The following is a 20,679-nucleotide window of genomic DNA, read 5'->3' as shown; positions in this document are numbered from 1 at the left end:
CTGTTCTCCTTTACATTTGCAAACACGTAACATGATTAACTAATATCCAAATCCCTGTTTTAGGGTAGTTTTCTGCATTTCTGACATTAATGTCTTGTGAGAGATGTGTGCTTTTCTCTACAACCTTTCTAATCAGACTTGTATTTTGACAATCCATAATGTTTTGCAAAGCCATAATATCTCAAACCCCTGTGGGGTAGGCTTTTTTGACATGCACTGCGATCGCTTTTAGAGCGATTTTGTTTTCCAGCTGATGAATGATAAAACATTGCCAATCAAAATTCATTTTAATTTAAAGGCACAAGCTTGGAATAAACATAATGTTATCATCATTGGTGTGGACGCTAATACAGTTTTCATTATAGTTATATTTACAGTTATCGTTCTTGGTGTGAACTTGGCTTTTAGCAACTGCATAGCGACACCTTGGCAACCACCCACAGCATCTCAACACTGGAACTTTCGAAACTTCAAAAATGCTTCAAAAATGTAAGAATGCTCCAATAGACCTTATCAAGGGGGATGCCATGCCCTGTAAAAAAACTGCCACTAAAATACGGTAAAATCGTTTTGTCACAAAGTATATGTTTTCCATGTATTTCTTGTAAATTTGCAGTCTTTTTCTGTAATTTGACTGTTTTTTTCTATGGTATTTCAAGAAGAAACCCGGTTTAAAACTAATTTCCCGGCAGCTGGGATGCCAGTTAAATTATTTTTTTCACATAAAATGACATGTTTTTCTTGTAGATTTGCAGTCTTTTCTGTAATTTGACGTTTTTTACTGTATTTTAAAAAGATCCTGTCAAAACTGTAATTTTCTGGCAGCTGGGGTGTCAGTAAAATAACGTAAAATAACAATTTTGTCACATAATGTTTTTTTCGTGTTTTTCTTGTAAATTTGGAGTTGTCTTTTGTAGTAGTTGTATTTCAAAAATATGTGAAAAATCTGTAAAAAAAATTACAGTTTTTTTACAGTGTGGTTGATTCAAATAAAATCCAGACTGGTGGATATACAGCATATACTGTATAGTCCATACAACAGATTGCACTTTTGTGTACCTTTGTATCACTGTTTCAACCAAAACAAAGGAAACATGCTAAATATGGCAGTGTCCTAAGAGAGGGCAATCTAAAAGTGTTCTCAGTGAAAAGAGTCCCTCTCAGTGTTGTATTGTGTCATGTGGAAGTGAGATGTTTGTCCTCGAGATCTTCGTGAGTCAGTCTTCAGTGAGTTATATCAGGTCAGCCCTCTGATCTGATGCTCTTCCTGTCTCTAACTCACATCAACCAGCAGGAGGTGCCGCAATGCGTTTAAATGTCATTGGCTGAATGCAACAACTAAGATTTCTGCATCATTTACTAACACTTCAAGAGTTTTTATTGCATAATAGCGCGTACCAGCTCCACCGGAATCCACTGGATGTGGAATTCAGTGACATCGGTGATATTTTGAAATAAGAAGAAACTAAAGTTGCAGTACAAAGTGATTTACATGCTCTAGATGTTTTCAAGATGCAGCAGTATATTCTGATTCAGACGTTCATCCGCTTACTAAGATCACCAAAAACACGATAGCGACAAATGACACGCAATCTCTCATGCTGTAGCAGAAGTTGTGGGTGTTAGGTGTGTCTGAGAGTGATAGTGAGACACACTTCCTCCTCATATGATCATGAAAGAGCATTGGCCAAGCACCGCTTTAGAGGAAGAGAAGTTGGTGCTGTGAGAGAAGAGAGGGCAGAGTTATCAAACACAACAGCTTCTCATTGTCCTACGTCCATGTCTGAAGAGAGGTGAGGGCTGACCCAGTTCTGCTGGGCCTCGGGCACGTTCTGACCGCATCGTTCTTCAGTGGGTTGGATGGAGTAACTGCTGGATGACGATGAGCTCCTTGTATGCAGGCGGTTCTGAGATAGAGGACTCAATGGAGGAGACGCTGGAGACGGCAAAGTTAAGACCACCAAAAAGTCAGGGTGAGTTACAACAAACACTGAGAGAAAATGCGTGCAATCTTTCCAGATTTGCATGGAATAGTCCTAATGTTTGTTGAGTAATCTTATATAAACTGTGGCAAAGCTTTCTGCTGAATGTGTGTATTTTAGGAGTTCAGTTGCATTTGTTCCTGTTCTCTGTGCGTGTGTGTGCATCTTTGTGTTTGTGTAGCATGGCAATAGTCTCTCAGTGAAAGCACCATCAGAGCACTTCCTGTCTTGCTCATTTAACCTTTGCAGAAAAGTTGCATCTCAAGGAAGTTTTCCTGTGTTCGACAAACGTACAAATCCAACATATATAAAGATGTATTAAGGTTTATTGTGAATAAAACACACACCCATAATGTTTCAAACATCAATGGTGCTAAAACGTAAGACAACAGGATACTGTTTGTATTGCTATGATTTTGAAACCATTTAGTAAAACATTGTTTGATTGTAGTCAACTAAACTTAATATACTATGTTAATGCAATTGATTTGTCCAGTTTATTTGTTTTGACAAAATTATCTCAACTTTTGGGAGTTAGTCAGTACAACTCAAGAGATCACCCAAAAAAGAAAATGTTGTCATCATTAACTTACTCTCTTTTCCTACTAAACCTGTATGACAGACGAAGATATTTTGAAGAAAGTTGCTAACCGAACAGCACTGGACCCCATTCACTTCTGTTGTATGGATACGAAACCAATGCAAGTAATGGGGGCCAGTTAACAACATTCTTCAAAATATCTTCTTTTGTGTTCTGCGGATGTTTTGAGATTTGAGATGGTATAATTACCTTAATCAAAAATACCACAGTTTCGCCAGCTATTAAAACACTAAAATGTGTTATTTCCAAATATCTCTGTATACAAAAAACAACTTTTCAACTGGACACAATACATTTCATTTTTAACCAACATAGAACATGTGTGTCAGGTAAGAATAAAGCCTTAAAATTACAATATTCTTTCAAAAAATATATACTTTTGTCATACATATTAGAGATATAAACATCAAACATTGAATTACATGATTTAATTATTTATTTTTCTGTAAACACAGCTCATACCTTAGAAACGGTATCACAGAAAATTTTTGTGGTTTTGAAACCTTAACTCTTTTAAACCTCGGTATACCTTGAAACCGGTATTCGGCCCATGCAAATGATTTGTTATTGCTACAGCACTTCTTATTTTTAACTGGTATATTACATTAAACATTTTATCATTTTGCTATTGCTATAGTAATATTGATACATAATGTCTTACAGTGTAACTGCCGTCATGTTCTTGATACGGTTTTGCGGGACATTTCAAGTAAGCAGCAAAATGGAGAAATCTGCCCGTGTCATTCACACGGTCGTGAAGGATTCTTTTTAATCAAAAACAAGTCCACATTGTGCCTGTAGCACAGCATGTTACAAAAACCGAGACAGGATGTGGTTGACCTAAATGAAGCATGTCACACAGAGAAAGAAAAAGAGGGAGACTGGCGGTGGCACTTCTGTGTGTTAAATGCAGTGTTCAGGTGGCACATGTGTATTATGTTCAGAGTCATAGAACTACAAGACTACAAGCTCAAAGCTTTGCTGCACTTGACACACAAGAAGTTTTCAACCACCAGAGTTCAAACGAACAGCAAAATGATTAACATGCTGTAATTAAATGCTCCAGAAATTGCTATTAATTTCTGTGTAATTGTTTTACAGTTCTTATTTTGCAGATGAACACAATCCAGTGTATCTTATATTCTCGTGATTTTTTTATTTATTGTCACCTACTGTAGCATTTGTGTGAACTATGATCATGTGACTTCCTGTCCTGATGTCAAATGCACATGGTGTCATTAGTGGTTTTTGCACATTTCTTCATCGTTTTTTAAATGTACGGCAATGCCCCGCCCCGACTATTTACCACGGTAACAACTAAAAAACTACAGTGCAATTATTGTTATTACTGTAACGTCATAGATTATAAAGGATTTCCTTCTAATAAGCATTTGGACTTTCTGACATAAAAACTCAAATCCATATTCAAACCAATAGACAACATGATGCATTGTTATATCAATATCTGTAGCAGAAGCATAGTTTTATCATAGTAAAAATGTAATAACCATGTTTTTTTTTTTTTTTGCAGATTGATTTATATGTTATTACCATGATTTTACAAAGAAATACATTAGGTAAACTTTGGTTTGTGTGGTGGGACCAATTTGTGGTTACTATGGTCCACTATAGTTAAAGCATGGTTCATTTTCACAAGGGTAACTGTGGTATTTTGGTGGAATTTTTAAAGTCATTGTCATGCCATATTTAACTTAAGTCATTTTAGTAGACCATTGGATGTTGCAACTCATCATGTGCATGTGATTATGTTATTGTTCTGAAGCACAAACATTTCAATTCAATTTAAACCTTTACCTTTCATATCTTTTTACAGATGGTTGCCGATCCTCTGAAACAAAGCGCTACAGTGAGATATTACGTGATTTTGACGCCAGTATGAACCTGTCACTAACATGCTCGTATGTGAATTTACTCTTGTGAATATTTCAATCAGCCGTTGTTTCTATACAAGAGGTTTATAAGTCCCCGTGAACCGGAAGTTGCGATCGTTTTTACTTCCGTATTTTGACGCATTTCCGAGTGAAATGGAATTTTGAATGAGAAAAATAGTGGGCGTGGCTTTCGTTTTCTCTGCGATTTGATTGGATGTATAAAAACAGCCGTTGTATTTTGAAATGGAACTTGCAGCAGACTGACAAGGGGAGGAGTTAACGGATGCTCCGCCTAAGCCGTCTAATTTACATCATTTGAGATGGATAGTCATTACAGGACGGAAGTGCATTTTCAGATTTTAACTGAAGTTTATGAAGGCACACGATTTTTAAAATGAGAATGACCCACATTGATAAACTATTTACAATAAACGCTGCAATATTTCATAAAAAAATAAGCATTGTAATTTTTTATTTTTACTGGGACTTTAAACCTCCTGTTGTGTGTCAATGTTAGAAATATTTTAAAGGTCCAGTGTGTAATATTTAGAGGATCTATTGAGAGAAAAGCAATATAATTGAGATAACTATGTCTTCAGATGTGTATAAAGACCTTACATAATGAAGCGTTTTTATTAGAATGAGCTATTTCTATCTACATACACCGCGGATCCCCTTACATGGAATTCTCCATGTTGTTTCTACAGTAGCCCTAAACGGACAAACTGCTCTACAGAGCGTTTTGTAAATATGTTATCTCCTTCGGCAAAGAAGCAAAAACTTTAAGACATCTTAGTGATGTGTCAGCCACCATAGTGCTTCGAAAGGGGGGGTGGAATGAACCATTGGCTGCAATTCGCAACCTCACCGCTAGATGACGCTAAAATTCAAACACTGGACCTTTAATGTGTGGGGTTGTATTGATCCCACAAGTGTTTAATTATATGATTTCAAATGTCAGTGTGGCTTTGGGTTTAGCAGGAGGGTTAATATCTTTGCATGTGTTGGTGTAATTCCTCAGGACTGTGGATGAGCTGCTCGACTCAGACTCATTGTCTATAGCAGACATCTCGGCAGATACCACACTGAACACTGACCTGGACGATATAACAGTGAGAAATCATTCATGATTTATGTCTTTCACACAGTTTAACAGTGTCTCCCAACTAATAATTCATAAGGCTTGTCATGGTGTATAATGTTAAAAACTGTATTCTTTCCAGGGAGATGATGAGTTCGCAACAATCTGCCAAAAAAGTGAGGAGAGCTATGTCGGCACAAATGGTAAATATCTTTTAGGGCCTTGTCTGTGTGTTCTAAAAGATTGGTGAAAGGTTGAAAATGCTGATACTTTGGCCTTAGAATAAAACAAGCATCAGGTTTATAAAGATGTAATGGTGGATGTATACAGAGGTCATGTGTTGGTCATGTTCCTCCTATACATTTCAAGGGATCAGAATGCCTGTTACTGCCCCCACAATGATGGTAAAATCATGCATTGATGTGTGAAACGTGAAGTTACTGTATGGTCCGATCATTTAACAAATTAGATGTGAGAAAAACAAATCAAAGCAAAAATGACTGTTTGGAGAGGAAGCGTCATGTCACAAACCCACACTGTTTACGTATAATAGCCGCATGGAATGATTGATTCTCACTAACAAGATTAGCGCGGGACGGGGGTTCGAGAGCAGATTAAACCGACAGACAGCTGCTCTGTTTGCCCTGCTGGACTGTCTCACATTGTCTCAAAAATGGATGGATAAATGGAAGCACAATAAAGATTAAATGTTAGGGATAGGGGTTAGAATTCCAACTGTAGTTTTGACTTAAAATGAGGATGGAAAGATAAATGAACTTTCTTAAAATTAAAATATATCAAGATTTTATATTAAAATGTATAGAGGAAGCTTGAGAGAGTGTGGCTGAAGTAGCAGAAGATACAATATTATGAGAAAGGCAGGTGATGGCCGTGCTGTGTGACATTGATACTGACGTCAGTTACTTTGCTTGATGGTCTGGGTTGATCTGGCCTGTGAACAGAGCCGTTTGCGGGTGTGATTAAGGATTAGACTAACACTCAAAGTTTAACTAAAACATCCTCTCAGTAACCTTTCTGATTATCACTCGCTTTCACACATAAAACAAACCAACTTTATTCCCTGTGACAAACTTCAGCATCCTCCCTTTATTTTATGGCATTAACAATCGGCCTTCTTAGCCCAGTTCAACCCGCACTGTGGGCGGTCTGATTATAATTAGACAAATGGACGGAATATGACAGGACAGTTCGGGAGTTTCTTAGAGATTGAATAATTCAGCCATACACTTAACAACCGGTCATACTTGACTCCAAAATCAGAGTAAAAATAGAAGTGATGTTTGCAATGTTTGGACTCTTTTGGGACCCAGTATGATTTATGGGCATCATAATTTATCGCTGTAGTATATAATGTGGGAAATAAATCCCGGTAACACTTTACAGTAAGGTTCACTGTACAAAAACCGTAAAAACTTCAGTTAAACAGCTTCATTAAATGTTTAAGCTAAATCAAACAGACAAACTTACAATTATAGTTCAATATAATTAAGTTCAATTGACTCATAAAGCTAATTTGAATTGACTTAAAAAATTTAAGGCAGCTGAAATTGGTGAATTTTTTACAGTGTTGTGTGCATTGGTTAACATAAACTATGCATTTACTAGTGCGTTTTAAAAATCAAAAGATGTAACTGTTAACATTAGTTAATGCACAATGAACTAACAAACTATGATTTTTTTTATGTCTTATATTTTTATGTACAAATTGGCTTGACAAGTCTGTTTTAACATTAAAAAACTTTTAAACTATTTTACATTTATAAATGTTTTTACTCATCAAAATAAGCTTAACCATTTTGATTCATTTTATAAGTTACAATAGCTCACTGCTGGTTTAAATATAAAATAGCAAGCTAAAATGACTGAGATTACTAAATGTAAAAAAATCCTTTAAAAACTGTAATATTCCGTCGGCTGGGACGCTAGAAAAATATAGTAAAACACAAGTTTTTGTAACGTAAAATTACATGTTTTTCATGTCATTTTACACCCATTTGACATTTTTTAGCATATTTCAAAAATATAGGAGAAATCAGTATGTGCAATATGTTTTTTTACAGTGCAGTGTTGCCAAAATCCCATTACTGTAAAAAGTAGTGAAATTCACCAAGACACGTTGTGTTTTTTTCATAATTATTTGTTTTATTTATTTTATTTTTTTGAGTCTCTGTGTAGTTTTGGGAAATCATTAACAGTAGTGTTTGTGTAATGAGGTTAACTGAGTTTATCTACATTGATACTGTACGCGGTTGAGCACGGTTTCAGATCTGATCACACACTGGTAGTACATTGACACAATATGTAAGATATAATAGTTTTTAAAAAGAGATTTAATGAATAATGTGGTTATCTGAATCAAAGCTATTTCTCAGCCTGTTCGTGAGGAAGTAAACCCCACCCTAATCTAAAGACCATGACTTTACTGTGTCTGCTATATACTATCCTCCTGGATTATTTCCCATCCCCTCTGAACCAAAAATACACAGAGAGAGAGAGGACTGACAGTGGCGGTCACGCCATTATATACAGCACTGGACGATTGATAGAGAAAATGTGTGCACTGATGTTTTGATGAGATTTTAGTATATATTGAAACAGGGAGGAGACAGCAAGAGGGAGGGTGAAGTGATTCGTTCTCTGTGCATTATGGGCACTATTGAACAGCTCCTTAAACAGAGATTTTACATGGATATTGAATTACCAATCCGGAATATTGTGGGTGGACGTAACAGGATTCTCTTTGACCACCATATGGATACACAAGATGCTCGGATGGACTCGTTTCTTAAACCTTAGACAGTTTTTTTTTCACATTTAAGGATTTTCTTCCAATAGTTGTGTTTTTGGACTAAAACTAGTTTTTCGTGTTCAATTTTGGCATCCTTTGAGGATGAAGGAGATTTATCTCTTGAGTAATGGAATTAGCTTATGAGGCATCTCTCAGCTCTCATCTGGGTTTAGTTCAGACAGATCGAGTAATGTAAAAGGAGAGGTGATGCTCATGTATTCCCTCTCAGCCCAGGATCCAGATCTCACCCTCTGCCGCTGCGAGGGTGGCGTGGAACTCGCCCTAGGGTACACCAAAATGTGGTGCCGCTACGCCAAGGACCTGCTGACCTGGATGGACAAAAGAATCAGCCTGGGTGAGTGTTTTTATGTTTGGTTTGTGGTTTCTTTCAGTATGATCCTGCCTCAGTTGGAGAATCTTGTGTTGTGATGAACTTAGGTCCAGGATGGGTTTGTTTGGATGGAAGGATAGATCTTTCTCGCTGAAAGCAAAGTCAAAAGAGTTTTTCTTGGAAACAACAGTCTAATATTGGATTTGTTAGAGTGTGTGCTCAACAGCACCTTTAATAGGATATAGTGAGCTTTTACACACGTCTCTCATAACTCCCCCTAGTGGAGGGTTGAGCTCTGCAGCTTAGCCCTGTAAAGAGTCACCATGTTGTCATATTAAACCTGTGTGACTTTTTTCTTCTGCAGAACACAAAAGAAGATATTTTGAAGAATGATTGTAACCAAAAACCGTTGGTCCCCATTGACTTCTATTGTATGGACACAAAACCAATGCAAGTCAATGGAGATCAACGGTTTTTGGTTACCGACATTTTTCAAAATATCTTCTTTTGTGTTCTGCAGAAGAAAAAAAAGTCACACAGGTTTAAAATGACAAGAGGGCATGTAAATAATGCTAGAAGGTGAGCTATTCCTTTCAATTTTATAATATTTTATAAGTGTGTAATTGTGTATAATTTCGTTCATTAGAAAACAAAAAAAATATTTAAAAATGTCTTTGAAATGCATGACTTTACATAATGAAGAAAAAGCCATTACGAGCCCAGAATAAGTGAAAACTCCCTTAATATTGTATAAAAGCATCTCAAGGTGATACTTCAAAAAGCTGGTTGATAAAACACACACACAAAAAACATTTTCACAAATTGTACAGTACGATAACATGTATATTTATTTATATTAAGTTACATTTGTATTATTTCATAGTTTTTAATCCTAAACTCTTGACTGGTAGTGTACATTAAAATACAAATATAAAATTACAATACCTATTTTTTCATGAAATATTGCAGCGTTTTATAGTAAATAGTTGATCGATGTGGGTCATTCTCTTTTAAAAAATCGTGTGCCCTCATAAACTTCAGGTAAAATCTGAAAATGCACTTCCGTCCTGTAATGACAATCCGTCTTAAATGACGAAAGTTAGACGGCTTGGGCGGAGCATCCGTTAACTCCTCCCCTTCAACTGTCAGTCTGCTGCCAGTTCCATTTCAAAATGCAACGGCTGTTTTATACATCCAATCAAATCGCAGAGAAAGACGAAAGCCACGCCCCCACTGTTTCTCATTCAAAATTCCAATTCACTCGGAAATGCATCAAAATACGGAAGTAAAAATGATCGCAACTTCCGATTCACGGTGCTAAATTTGGCCTGTTACCCACTACTGAGAGATAATTTACAAGAACGATTATTTATATGGTCACAGCTGGAAAGTGAGGGTGGTTTTGGTTAACAATTGTGGGTGAGACACCATTCGTGTAGCTCAGTTATTAAAGTATGGTCAAGCAACGCAAGGTCACAGGTTTATTTTCTGAACGGCAGAGATATGAGGACAAACATCCATAATAGATAGTGAATCAACAACAATTTATTTTATTAAAAATACTGTGCAGAATTTCTGAAAACAACAGTTCTCAGCGTTTATGTCCATGAAAAATTCAATGTGTCATTTTTCCAATAATGTTATGTCACCTCTCTGTTTTATTGATATTTAGCGGCACTCTGTTGAGCAGCTGTCATACAGATACAAACTCTTTCAGGCAACTGTATTTTCCATTCGATATTTATTTATAAGCATTAAAGTGATAGTTCACCCAATCATTTACTCACCCTCTTTTCATTTCAAACCTGAATGACTTTCTTTCCTCCACAGAACACAAAAGAAGATAATTTGAAGAATATTGTTAACTAGCACCCATTGAATTGCATTGGTTTTGTGTCCATACAACAGAAGTGAAGGGCACCGCCATTGTTCGGTTACCTACATTCTTCAAAATATCTTCTTTTGTGTTCTGCAGAAGAAAGAAAGTCATACAGGTTTGAAATGACGAGGGCGAATAAATGATGACAGAATTTTCATTTTTGGGTGAACTATCTCTTTAACTTCTTTCAGTCTACAGTCTTTCTTCCACACGAATGTTGCTATGAGCAAATGATAAGATACACCCTGATGAATATTACTGTGTGATATTCTGCGTGTTATAGAATTCTGAAAATCTTATTGCTTGTTTACAGAGCAGGAGTTTGCAAAGAGTATTATGAGAGAGGCAGATGCAGCCAAATCATGCATCGCTCAACAGGTACAAATGCATGTGTGCACCTACTGTATACTACAACCCATATAATACAACTGCTGTGTTCTGCTCTTTTGCAATGAGCAATGTGTTTTCGCACTTAGCCACACTAATGCATTTCTCTGGGTACACTCCGTAGGATATGATGCCTTTGCAACAAATCTATACCCTTGCCATGGATCACGATCTCAGGAGCAGCACGACAGCCAAACATACAGCCGAACTCCTGCAACAGCGCTGCTATCAGGTACTGCATCCATCTCAACTGTAGTCTGAAACTTAAGAAATGTGATGTATGTATTGATTGCATTTCTTTGAAAAACACAATGTTTGCTGTGGAAGTGGAAGACTTGGTACTGAATAATAAAAACTAGGGATGCACTGATATGTAAATTTTGACCGATAGCGATAACCGATCATTTTTTAACATTGGAAGCCGATAACCGATAAATTGAACGATATACAGTATCTAACAAAAGGCAAAAAGTGGACAACTGCTTTGAAAACATTGACTGCAGAAAACAAGGTAACCGTTGTTCTCTTTTCCCCCTGAAAATCATGTACCAAGTCTACTTTACACTAGTTAAAGATTCTTTAACCTTCAAACCTTTCTGGTATATTTTTTATTGAATAAACAAATTATAGATGTTCTTCCAGAGCAACCCAGAAAAATGTTAATAGCCACAAGTCTAACAGGTCTCAAGACAGAAAGCATTCAGACAGCAGTCTGATTCAAACGATATGCTTTTGTTCATATAATATACACATTCATACATACTGTAACTACATCAACAATGTTTTGCTAATAGCGGTAAGTGAATGATCACGAGAGAAAGATAGTATGTATTTAAACTGTGAGCAGCGTGCAGCTGAAGAAGTTTAACCAGAGGAAATGATTTATCGGCTATAATATATCAGCCTAAATTTTATTATCGGCCGATACCGATAACATTAAAAATGACCATTTATCAGCCGATACCGATATGGTCGATAATTTATCGTGCATCCCTAAAAACAACCAATGAGAGCCCAGAATAGGTGGGAACTCCTTCAATACTGTTTAAAAAGCATCTCAGGGTGAAACCTCAAAAGTCGACTGATAAAATGCTATTTTTCAAATTCGAGTCATGCTAAATTATAACAGTTGCTATTACATTTGTGTTTTATAAAATGAGATTTTATGGGCTTGGATGTTCCATTCAATAGGCTCTCTCGGCCAAGAAGAACGAAATCGACAAGTGGCGGCGAGAATTTAAGGAGCAGTGGTCAAAAGAGCAGAAGAGAATGGTCAGTTTTTGCCTTGTGGTCATTATATGTGCATCTGTTGTGACCAGCATTACTCATAATGGTGTGTAATGTGTCATGCATTAGCATGATGCTGTGTCTGCGCTGAAGAGAGCACGGCAGCAATACGTGCAGCGCTGCGAGGAACTGGAGAAAGCCAAAGCCATGACGGCCAAAGCTGAAGAGGAAACAGGAGGTAACAAGACCCTGGACAAGAGGAGGAAGTCTAGAGATGATGCCAAATCCAAGGTCGAAATATTAAAACAAACATGTAAACGTGTTTTTATCATTATAGTTTCCATGATTTGTTATTGACGTCTGCGATTTGCTCCGGTTCAGGTTACAGAAGCTGAGATGCTGTACAGACAGTGTGTATGTGATGCGAACTACCATCAAGAAGAGCTGGAGAAGGTGAAGCAGAGAATCATCGTCCACATTCGCAAGCTCATCTGCCAGGGAGACACGGTGTTAAAAGAGGTTGGGACATCTTTACAGAAGACCCATTTATAGTAATCTACAGAGATGTATTGACTTTTTTATGGATCTGTTGGTTTTCATTCTCCTCACAGGCAACAGTGAACATGTTTTACTTCCAGCGGCAACAGACTGAGTCGGTTCCTCTGGGTTACCTGAACTTGGAGTTGACCTGCAGGCCCTGTGATGCAGGAGAACCCTACTTGCTGTACATTTCAGGGAAGAGTCTATCTGGCCAACCTCTTCAGAACTTCATATTTCAGGAATTCATCCCCCTGGGCAAGAGGTGAGAAAAACAAGACTGAAACATCATTTTCATCAATCATCATTTTCATCAATCATTTTTTTTGTAATTGCATGTTGTTCAATTGCACTTCTTTGTCATTGTTTTCTATGTAAACGCACGCTCGATGTGTCTTTTGTAGCGTCTCGCACCAGCGACACATTTTTAGGACAATTTAAAATCATTTTAACTTTTACACGCAGTGCCGCTCATTAATGTCAGTTCCAGAATAGTGGGCCAATCAGAAGACCCTGGAGGCGGGGCAAGCGTTGTGAGCTGCGAACTTGTTTACAGTTTGCCTGACAGTTTCTGTATTTTCCATTATTGCATCGTGTCTTACTGGTATCACAAGCATGTGATGAATGTAAACAAGTCCTTCAGATCCACTCGCTGCTTAGACTGAACGCCAGTGGGAGGAGTCACCTTAGTGACATCACTTATCCAGCCATCTCTCATTCGGGTTTCTCCGGAGAACAATCGTATAAATGCTTTCGTTATCGATGACGAAGTCGTTTTAAAATATGAAATTTGCTAGGATGTTATATACAGTATGATACCAATACCACTGCATCTTCTCATTATATACATTTCATTAAAGTCCCAGTGAAATTAAAAATGACAATTCTTATTTTTTTCATGAAATATTGCAGCGTTTATAGTAAATAGCTTATCAATGTGGGTCATTTTCTTTTTTAATTCATGTACCCTCATAATCTTCAGTTAAAATCTGAAAATGCACTTCCGCCCTGATATGACTATCCATCTCAAATGACGTAAATTAGACGGCTTGGGCGGAGCATTCGTTAGCTCCTCCCCTTCAACTGTCAGTCTGCTGCCAGTTTCATTTCAAAATGCAACAGCTGTTTTTACACATCCAATCAATTTGCAGTGAAAAAACGCAAGCCACTAATTTTCTCCTTTGAAATTCCTTTTCAATCGGAAATGTGTCTGAATACGGAAGTAAAAACGATCGCAACTTCCGGTTCACGGGGACTTTAACGTTGTTTGTTTCATTTTCCCAGATCCCCACCAACAGGCAAGCGTAAACCAAGCAGTGCTCCGAGTTTCCAAGATTCATATGCGCTACCAGATGATTTGAAATACAGCAGCAGTTTAGTAGACGGAAGTATGTCTGTCTTTCAGTCAAAAATACAGGAACACATACTGTACTGTAAAACAATCTTGACGTGTCATAGTTAAGATCACTACTAGAGCATCTGATCATGTGATGTGTTGATGTACAGGACGGCCTGGTCACAGTGACAGTGACAGCAAGGGAGGAAGTTCAGAATCTCTGTCCAGTCCAGGTGAGAGAATCACCACAGCCAACTTTATACATGCCTTGAGATGGATTCTATTGGTTGGCCTATGAGTTCAAATTTGAGCATCAGCTTAAAATGTCAAACACATTTGATTTGAGTTCCTAATGTGTTTGCGTGGATTTCCTGAAGCTCATGGGAACCGTAAGCTGCCCAAAGCCTCCTCCACAGGAACCATGTCTTCAGACGACCTCGATGAGAAAGATGCACCGCAAGAAGCCGGTATGAGACGCTTTTTCTTCACAAATGCTTCTAGTACTGAAAAGTAAACATTTGTTTTACTCTTTCAACAAACGGACAGTTTTTAAAAGCTGTAAATCTCACTGTTGACTTTGTGTGTGTAGAGAGCGAGGAGACTTTAGCCGACAGCAACGGAACGCTGGGTAAACCGCGAACAGCGTCACGTGCCGCTTTGACTCACAGACTGAGAAAGATGAAGAGCAAGATGGTCAAGTGCAAGCAATGTGACAACTACATCCTGGTGAATGGGATTGAGTGTGAGGAGGTGAGCCTTGCTTGGTGGTTCTGAACTGCAAGATTGTAGGTTCGAACTACTCGAGGAAGTTTCGTTTTATTTCAGAGGGGTGGGAAAGGGAAAAGTGTTGCTATGGATCAAATTGTCAGCTATGATTAAAGCAGAAACGCAGTGATTTGACTGTTGCTCCTTTCCTGTCAGTGTGGCCTTGCAGTCCACAGGAAGTGCCTGGAGGTGTGCCAGATGGAGTGTGAGCACAGGAGAGGTTTCATCTTCGGGATGGAGTTCGCCCTGCTGCCCAGAGAGAGCCCAGATGCTGTGCCCTTCGTTGTCCTTCGCTGCACTGAAGAGATCGAGAGCAGGGCTCTCACCGTCCAGGTATAAAATACAGATACAAAAAGAAGGTTTGAACTTATCCGGTCGAAAAACGCCCATTGTTCTGTATCACATTTAGTTCTGGTTCTTGATTCTGATTGGTTGTGCCATGTGATAAGCCGTTGTTAAATTCTCAAAAACGTACAGCTGACCACTTCACATAAGTATCACTGCGCCACTGCATGCGCGTCTGTGTTGCTTGGCAACCGCTTTGTTGTTTATGTTTCTGAGGATCTACATTGTTTGGCGGAACAATAATTTATTTTTTATTAATATCATTACATTTTATTTGCTGTGTTTTATTTGATGAAACCGTGCTACATACTGTATATGGAATAACGGTTTTATAAAGTCTCTCCTTTTGGTCCTCCTCTCCTCTCGCTGTTATGAAATGACAGCAATGCAACTTTAAAGAATGTGCAAATCCATAAAAACTTTAGGCAGGTGCACGATCAGCCAAAAACTTCACTATTAAAAAAGCACAAAAATCGGCACACTACCACTGCTGCTTCCAAAATTGTTTATTAAAATATACATGTTTTAAAAAATGTTTGTTTGGGGGGGTGCTTTTATACCTATATTTGGACAGGACAGTAGAGACATATGACAGGAAAGTATAGGGTAGAGACAGAGGTGCAGGACGGGCACAGGACCTCCAGCTGGGATTTGAACTCAAGTTGCCGGAGTCACAGTTGCACCATCAGTTTGCTGCACATGTGGCTCCTTATTGGTCAGTTTTGACTTGGACCAATAACAATGCAAAACATTGTTGCAACACAACATCAACACCCTACCATGGTCTCAAGTTTTACGCAATCAAAACTAAAATTTGTTGAGTTTTATTCTTTTGTTTTCTTATTCTCTCAGGGTGTGTACAGAATCAGTGGCTCCAAACCTCGGATACTCAAGTTATGTCAGGCCTTTGAGATCCAGAAAGACCAAGTTGACCTTAGTGACCTCTCACCACATGACATCACCTCTGTTCTCAAGCATTTTTTCAAAGAGGTAAAACAATTTTTGTTCAAATTATAATTAAACAGAGGCACTTCTTTTAATTGTTTAAGTTGTTTTTATTATCATTATTATATAAAATGTTTAAAACCCCTCACAAGGAAAAAACAAACCGTCTTTCACTTCCTCAGCTTCCAGAGCCATTACTCACCTTTGACCTCTACAACGACTTCATCTACATGGGTAAAGAGATTCAGAGGCTGAGTGAGAAGGACCATGTTGCCGAGTCTGCTGGGATTGTGGAGAGTATTGTCTGTAAACTCCGAGATCTTACAGGACGATTACCTCAGTGCAACCTCATCACTGTGCAGCACATGATGGCCCACTTAAACAAGTACCAAACTTTGCCAACAAAAAAATCATCTAAATCACGTCTTAAATCAGTGCTAATCCCCCTCATGTTTTCTCTTCAGGGTCGCAGAACATTATGAAGATAACAAAATGTCCCCTGGAAATCTGGGCATCATTTTCGGCCCCACTCTTTTGCGCCCCCTTGTGTCGGGGGACGTATCGATGGTCGCGCTTCTGGAAACCAGCTACCAGGCCCTTCTGGTGGAGTTCATGATCTCCCGCTATGACAAAATCTTCGGTCCCGTGACCAGATCCAGCACACCCCCTCCACCAGCCCCCACGGCACCTCTTCCAGAAACCCCGCCCAGAGCATCCTGCCCCCTCCCCCCCTCCTCTCAGGACCCCGGAGCCTCGTCCAGAGAACGTCCATGCTCGCTGGAGGTATGCGATGAGATTCTAAATACCTCTAACTTTCCCTCAAACAAACATTAGCCTCACTCTGCTTAATGTTAGCCGTGTGTGCTTTAAGCTGGCTGTTGTCATGACGATGATAAAAGCTCACCTCAGGTGGACGCGCTCATGTGGTTTGTGCTGTTCTTGTGCTGCTTGCGTGCTTTAATTGTCCCATCATGCCCGTGGAAAGACCTGGAAGGATTAAACGCTTATTCTGGGGAGATTATGGGGCTTGCTTTTGTGTACGTGTGCTTTTAACACGTCGCACTGCGATGTAGTTAGGCCAGCGCTGGGCTCCACACCAGATTGTTTACTACACTCATATTTACTACACTCATATTCTAACTGGAATAGTTTATAATCATATAAACTTGAGCATTTTGGATTAGCAAGAACCAAAACAGAACTCAAAGTTAAGTAAGATTCAAAACACTTTCTACAAAACATAGAACCGCAAAGCACAATAAATATTATTTGCAGATTCTTAAGGATTCTTATGTTATAGGACTACGATGTATCATAGTTCCCACATGTTTAAGGGGACAATATACTGATGAAATGTGTATATATAGTGAATGACCCAGACTAATGTCTGTGGTGGTTATGGTCCTGTGATATAGCCCTTTTATCATGAATCTTCATTTAAATGAATTGACAATTGATTTACAAAATCTAAATTGTTTACGTCTGCCATATTGGCTCTCTAGTCACCTTACATTCAGAATGTGTATGATTTTAACAGAATCGCACTCTCAAGAGAGATTCAAGCGAGGGTTATATTTCTGACAAGTCATCGTCCAATGAGGCAATGGATCAGCTGAGCCCAGAGGCCAATGGCAGAGCAGGTAGGGCTTTCTTTTCAAAGACCTTTAACTGTCTGCTTGCGCAAACCTTTTGCTCTCTGTATTTTTTGTGTCACTGCCAAGCAACCAATCACAATTTTTCATCCTGATGCAATGCTTTTTTGATCGAGCAAATAAACCTGGAATTGGTGTTAAAATGGATTTTTACACTGCAATATATACAAGCAAATTGATAAAACTAAACTTATCAAAGGTTTTTGTATATATATTTTATACAAGGATGAAGGAATGTCTACACTGTAAAAAATGAATGTTTTAGTATTTCTGTCTTGGTTTTTTAGTACAAATATCTACAAATTCATAAGTCAAGATGCATTTTCTTGAAAAGCACGATATCTTAAAGGAACAGTTCACCCAAAAATAATAATTCTGTCATCATTTACTCACCCTCCCATTGTTCCAAATCTGTATAAATGTCTTTGTTCTGATGAACACATAGAAAGATATTTTGAAGAATGTCAGTAACCAAACAGTTCTTGGCCACCATTGACTATTATAATAGGCTTTATACATTTCTTTGTTCAGTTGAACACAAAAGAAGATATTTTGAAGAATGTTGGAAAGCAAACAGTTCTGTGGCACTTTTGACTATTTCCTCATTTGGTAGTCAATGGTGGCCAAGAACTGTTTGGTTACAGGCATTTGTCCAAATATCTTTCTCTGTTATCATCAGATATTCTTACAGATTTGGAACAACTCGAGAGTGAGTAAATGATGACAGAATTGTTCTTTGGGGTGACCTGTCCCTTAAGAAATAAACTTTTCTGACAATGAAAATTAAGTGAGTTTGTTTAAAACAAGAAAAAAATCTTACAATGGGGTAAGAAAAATAAGTACTTAATAAAGATATAAACAAGTTTATTTTTAGTATATTTATCTAAAGTTCATTTTTCCTACCCCTTTGAAAGATTTTATTAATAATAATAATAATAAACTTTATTTTATATAGTGCCTTTAAATGTTACTTCTCAAAGCACTTTACACAGAAAAAAGTACAAAGTTGATGATAAAATGATAACAAGAGAAAAAAATGATAACAAAAGAAAGAAAAACACAATAAAACAATATATATAAGAAATGAAGGCCTAAAAAAACTTTAATCACATATAAGCTAAATTAGGTTTTAGGAGAAGCTTTAAAAACATTAAAAGATTTTGAATGTCTGATATCATAGGGAAGAGAGTTCCAGAGTTTTGGAGCAATGGAAGAAAAAAAAAATTGTACAACTTATTTTTAACATAAACTTCCTTATTCTTCTATTTTTTAAGACTTAATATCTTGGGTCACTCAAAAATATGAGTCTTGATTTAAGAATGTTTAGATATTCATAAGATACGACACAATAAAACAAACGTTTTAAGCAAGAATGCTTTTTTTCAGTGTAATTTGTACTTTCTTTCTCTTCTAGTCCTGGCTATGAGGGCTACGGCATCTCCTCAGGGGCATCTGGAGCTTTCTGCAGAGAATCACTTGCAAACTCAATCGAGGGCTCACTTCAGCAGACAGCCGGTGAAGTACAACAGGCAGGGCTCTGCAGGAGCACAATCACATACAACGAGATCTCTGTCAATGGAGGAGGAGAATGCCGCAAGCAGGAAAGGACTTTTATTGGGAAGTGCAGACAGCAGTCGCAGCTCCTCCCCTGAACCCCAAAGTCCAATGAAACCCCTCTGCCGACTGCACAGTTCAGAAACCCCCGGCCTGCAGAAAAAAACTGGATACACCCCTGAGAATCAGACTGCACCCCATGGAGGGGTTAAAAGGACAGAATCGGATGAGGTGGTCAATGTGGGCCAAATAGACACGAGAAATACTAACCAATCCAACAACAACAAAGGGAGCCGAGAGAGGCAGCTCCTGTTCCGATCTCTGAGGAGGCGTCCCACAGAGCAGAGAGGTGCTCAGAAGGTTTTGTCTGGACTGAAGCTGAGACGCAGTGATTCAGGGAAGGGCGAGCAACTTCATTTTGTCTGACTCTCTTACTGGAAGGAACTAAAACGCTGATAGTGTTCTTTAAATTCACTGGAATTAATGTCATTTTAGACAATATTGTATGTTTTGGACATTTTTTGTTGATCCTGCTTTGCTGTATATGAGGTGCACTGTAGTTATACTGTAGCCTATCTGTGAAACAGACAATGGTATGGATGTTTGACCCTTGAAGGTGAGATAAACATGGAATATATGATAACAAAAACAGGCTACTTGTTTTTGTAAATTTTACCTACCAGTCTTGGTTTTGGGTCCTTTTATATTATTTAAATCTCAGTTTAATGTCTTTTATACGGATTACCCCTGAAACCTGACGTACATCTGCCTTTAGCAATTTTGAAAGGAAAAATATTAAATATAAACAATATAACCTTTTATAATAAATACCAATCTACCCACTTATTGTCTATGACCATGAATCAAAAGTATGACGTAACGCGCTCGTTTCACTGTTTGTCCACTAGATGGCACAAGCGATGCGCACTGGACACTCGCGTCCACTTTAACGGACAACCGGGCATACGAATCACTTCAGAAAAGATCTTAATGTTTATATTAGCCATTCTTTATCACCAACCATTAATAAAGCAAGAATTATTTCACTGTAGCTCTTCTTTTAAAAGTAAAAAATCCCTTACTGTTGGTATTCGAGCATGGGAGGCTATTTTTAGATTGCCACAGCTAGGAATATCAGTATAAACTGTAATTGATGTAAAGTGACATTTCTTCCAAATCTATAACACCATTTGTTTTTGTAACGGCAAATATTATCTTAAAAAAATGATAGGTTTCATTATTAACGCAATATTTGTATTATCTGTGATTTAAGGAATCTTGCAATGTGGTTACCTAAAATAAGAGTCTATCAACTGTTTCCTTAAAATAGGATGGATGAGAGAGAGAGAGAGAGAG

General features: G+C 37.9%; 1 protein-coding gene across 1 annotated transcript; it reads left to right on the top strand.

The window, feature by feature from the left end:
- Positions 1 to 1,656: 1,656 nt before the first annotated feature.
- On the top strand, positions 1,657 to 20,183 carry gmip (GEM interacting protein). Its single transcript, XM_057347123.1, has 21 exons — positions 1,657 to 1,973; positions 4,418 to 4,502; positions 5,497 to 5,587; positions 5,699 to 5,759; positions 8,595 to 8,720; positions 10,889 to 10,953; positions 11,087 to 11,194; positions 12,154 to 12,234; positions 12,319 to 12,480; positions 12,571 to 12,708; positions 12,801 to 12,991; positions 14,011 to 14,114; positions 14,233 to 14,295; positions 14,440 to 14,529; positions 14,652 to 14,812; positions 14,984 to 15,160; positions 16,025 to 16,162; positions 16,300 to 16,502; positions 16,582 to 16,900; positions 17,655 to 17,757; positions 19,184 to 20,183. Exons 1-21 carry the CDS (start codon positions 1,877 to 1,879, stop codon positions 19,747 to 19,749), a joined length of 3,129 nt encoding a protein of 1,042 aa, XP_057203106.1. The 5' UTR covers positions 1,657 to 1,876; the 3' UTR covers positions 19,750 to 20,183.
- Positions 20,184 to 20,679: the final 496 nt, after the last annotated feature.

Source organism: Triplophysa rosa, linkage group LG11 (genome assembly GCF_024868665.1).
Source record: "Triplophysa rosa linkage group LG11, Trosa_1v2, whole genome shotgun sequence".
Taxonomy (NCBI): domain Eukaryota; kingdom Metazoa; phylum Chordata; class Actinopteri; order Cypriniformes; family Nemacheilidae; genus Triplophysa; species Triplophysa rosa.
Note: the sequence above shows the minus strand (reverse complement) of the source record. Positions and strands in the feature narration are given on the sequence as shown.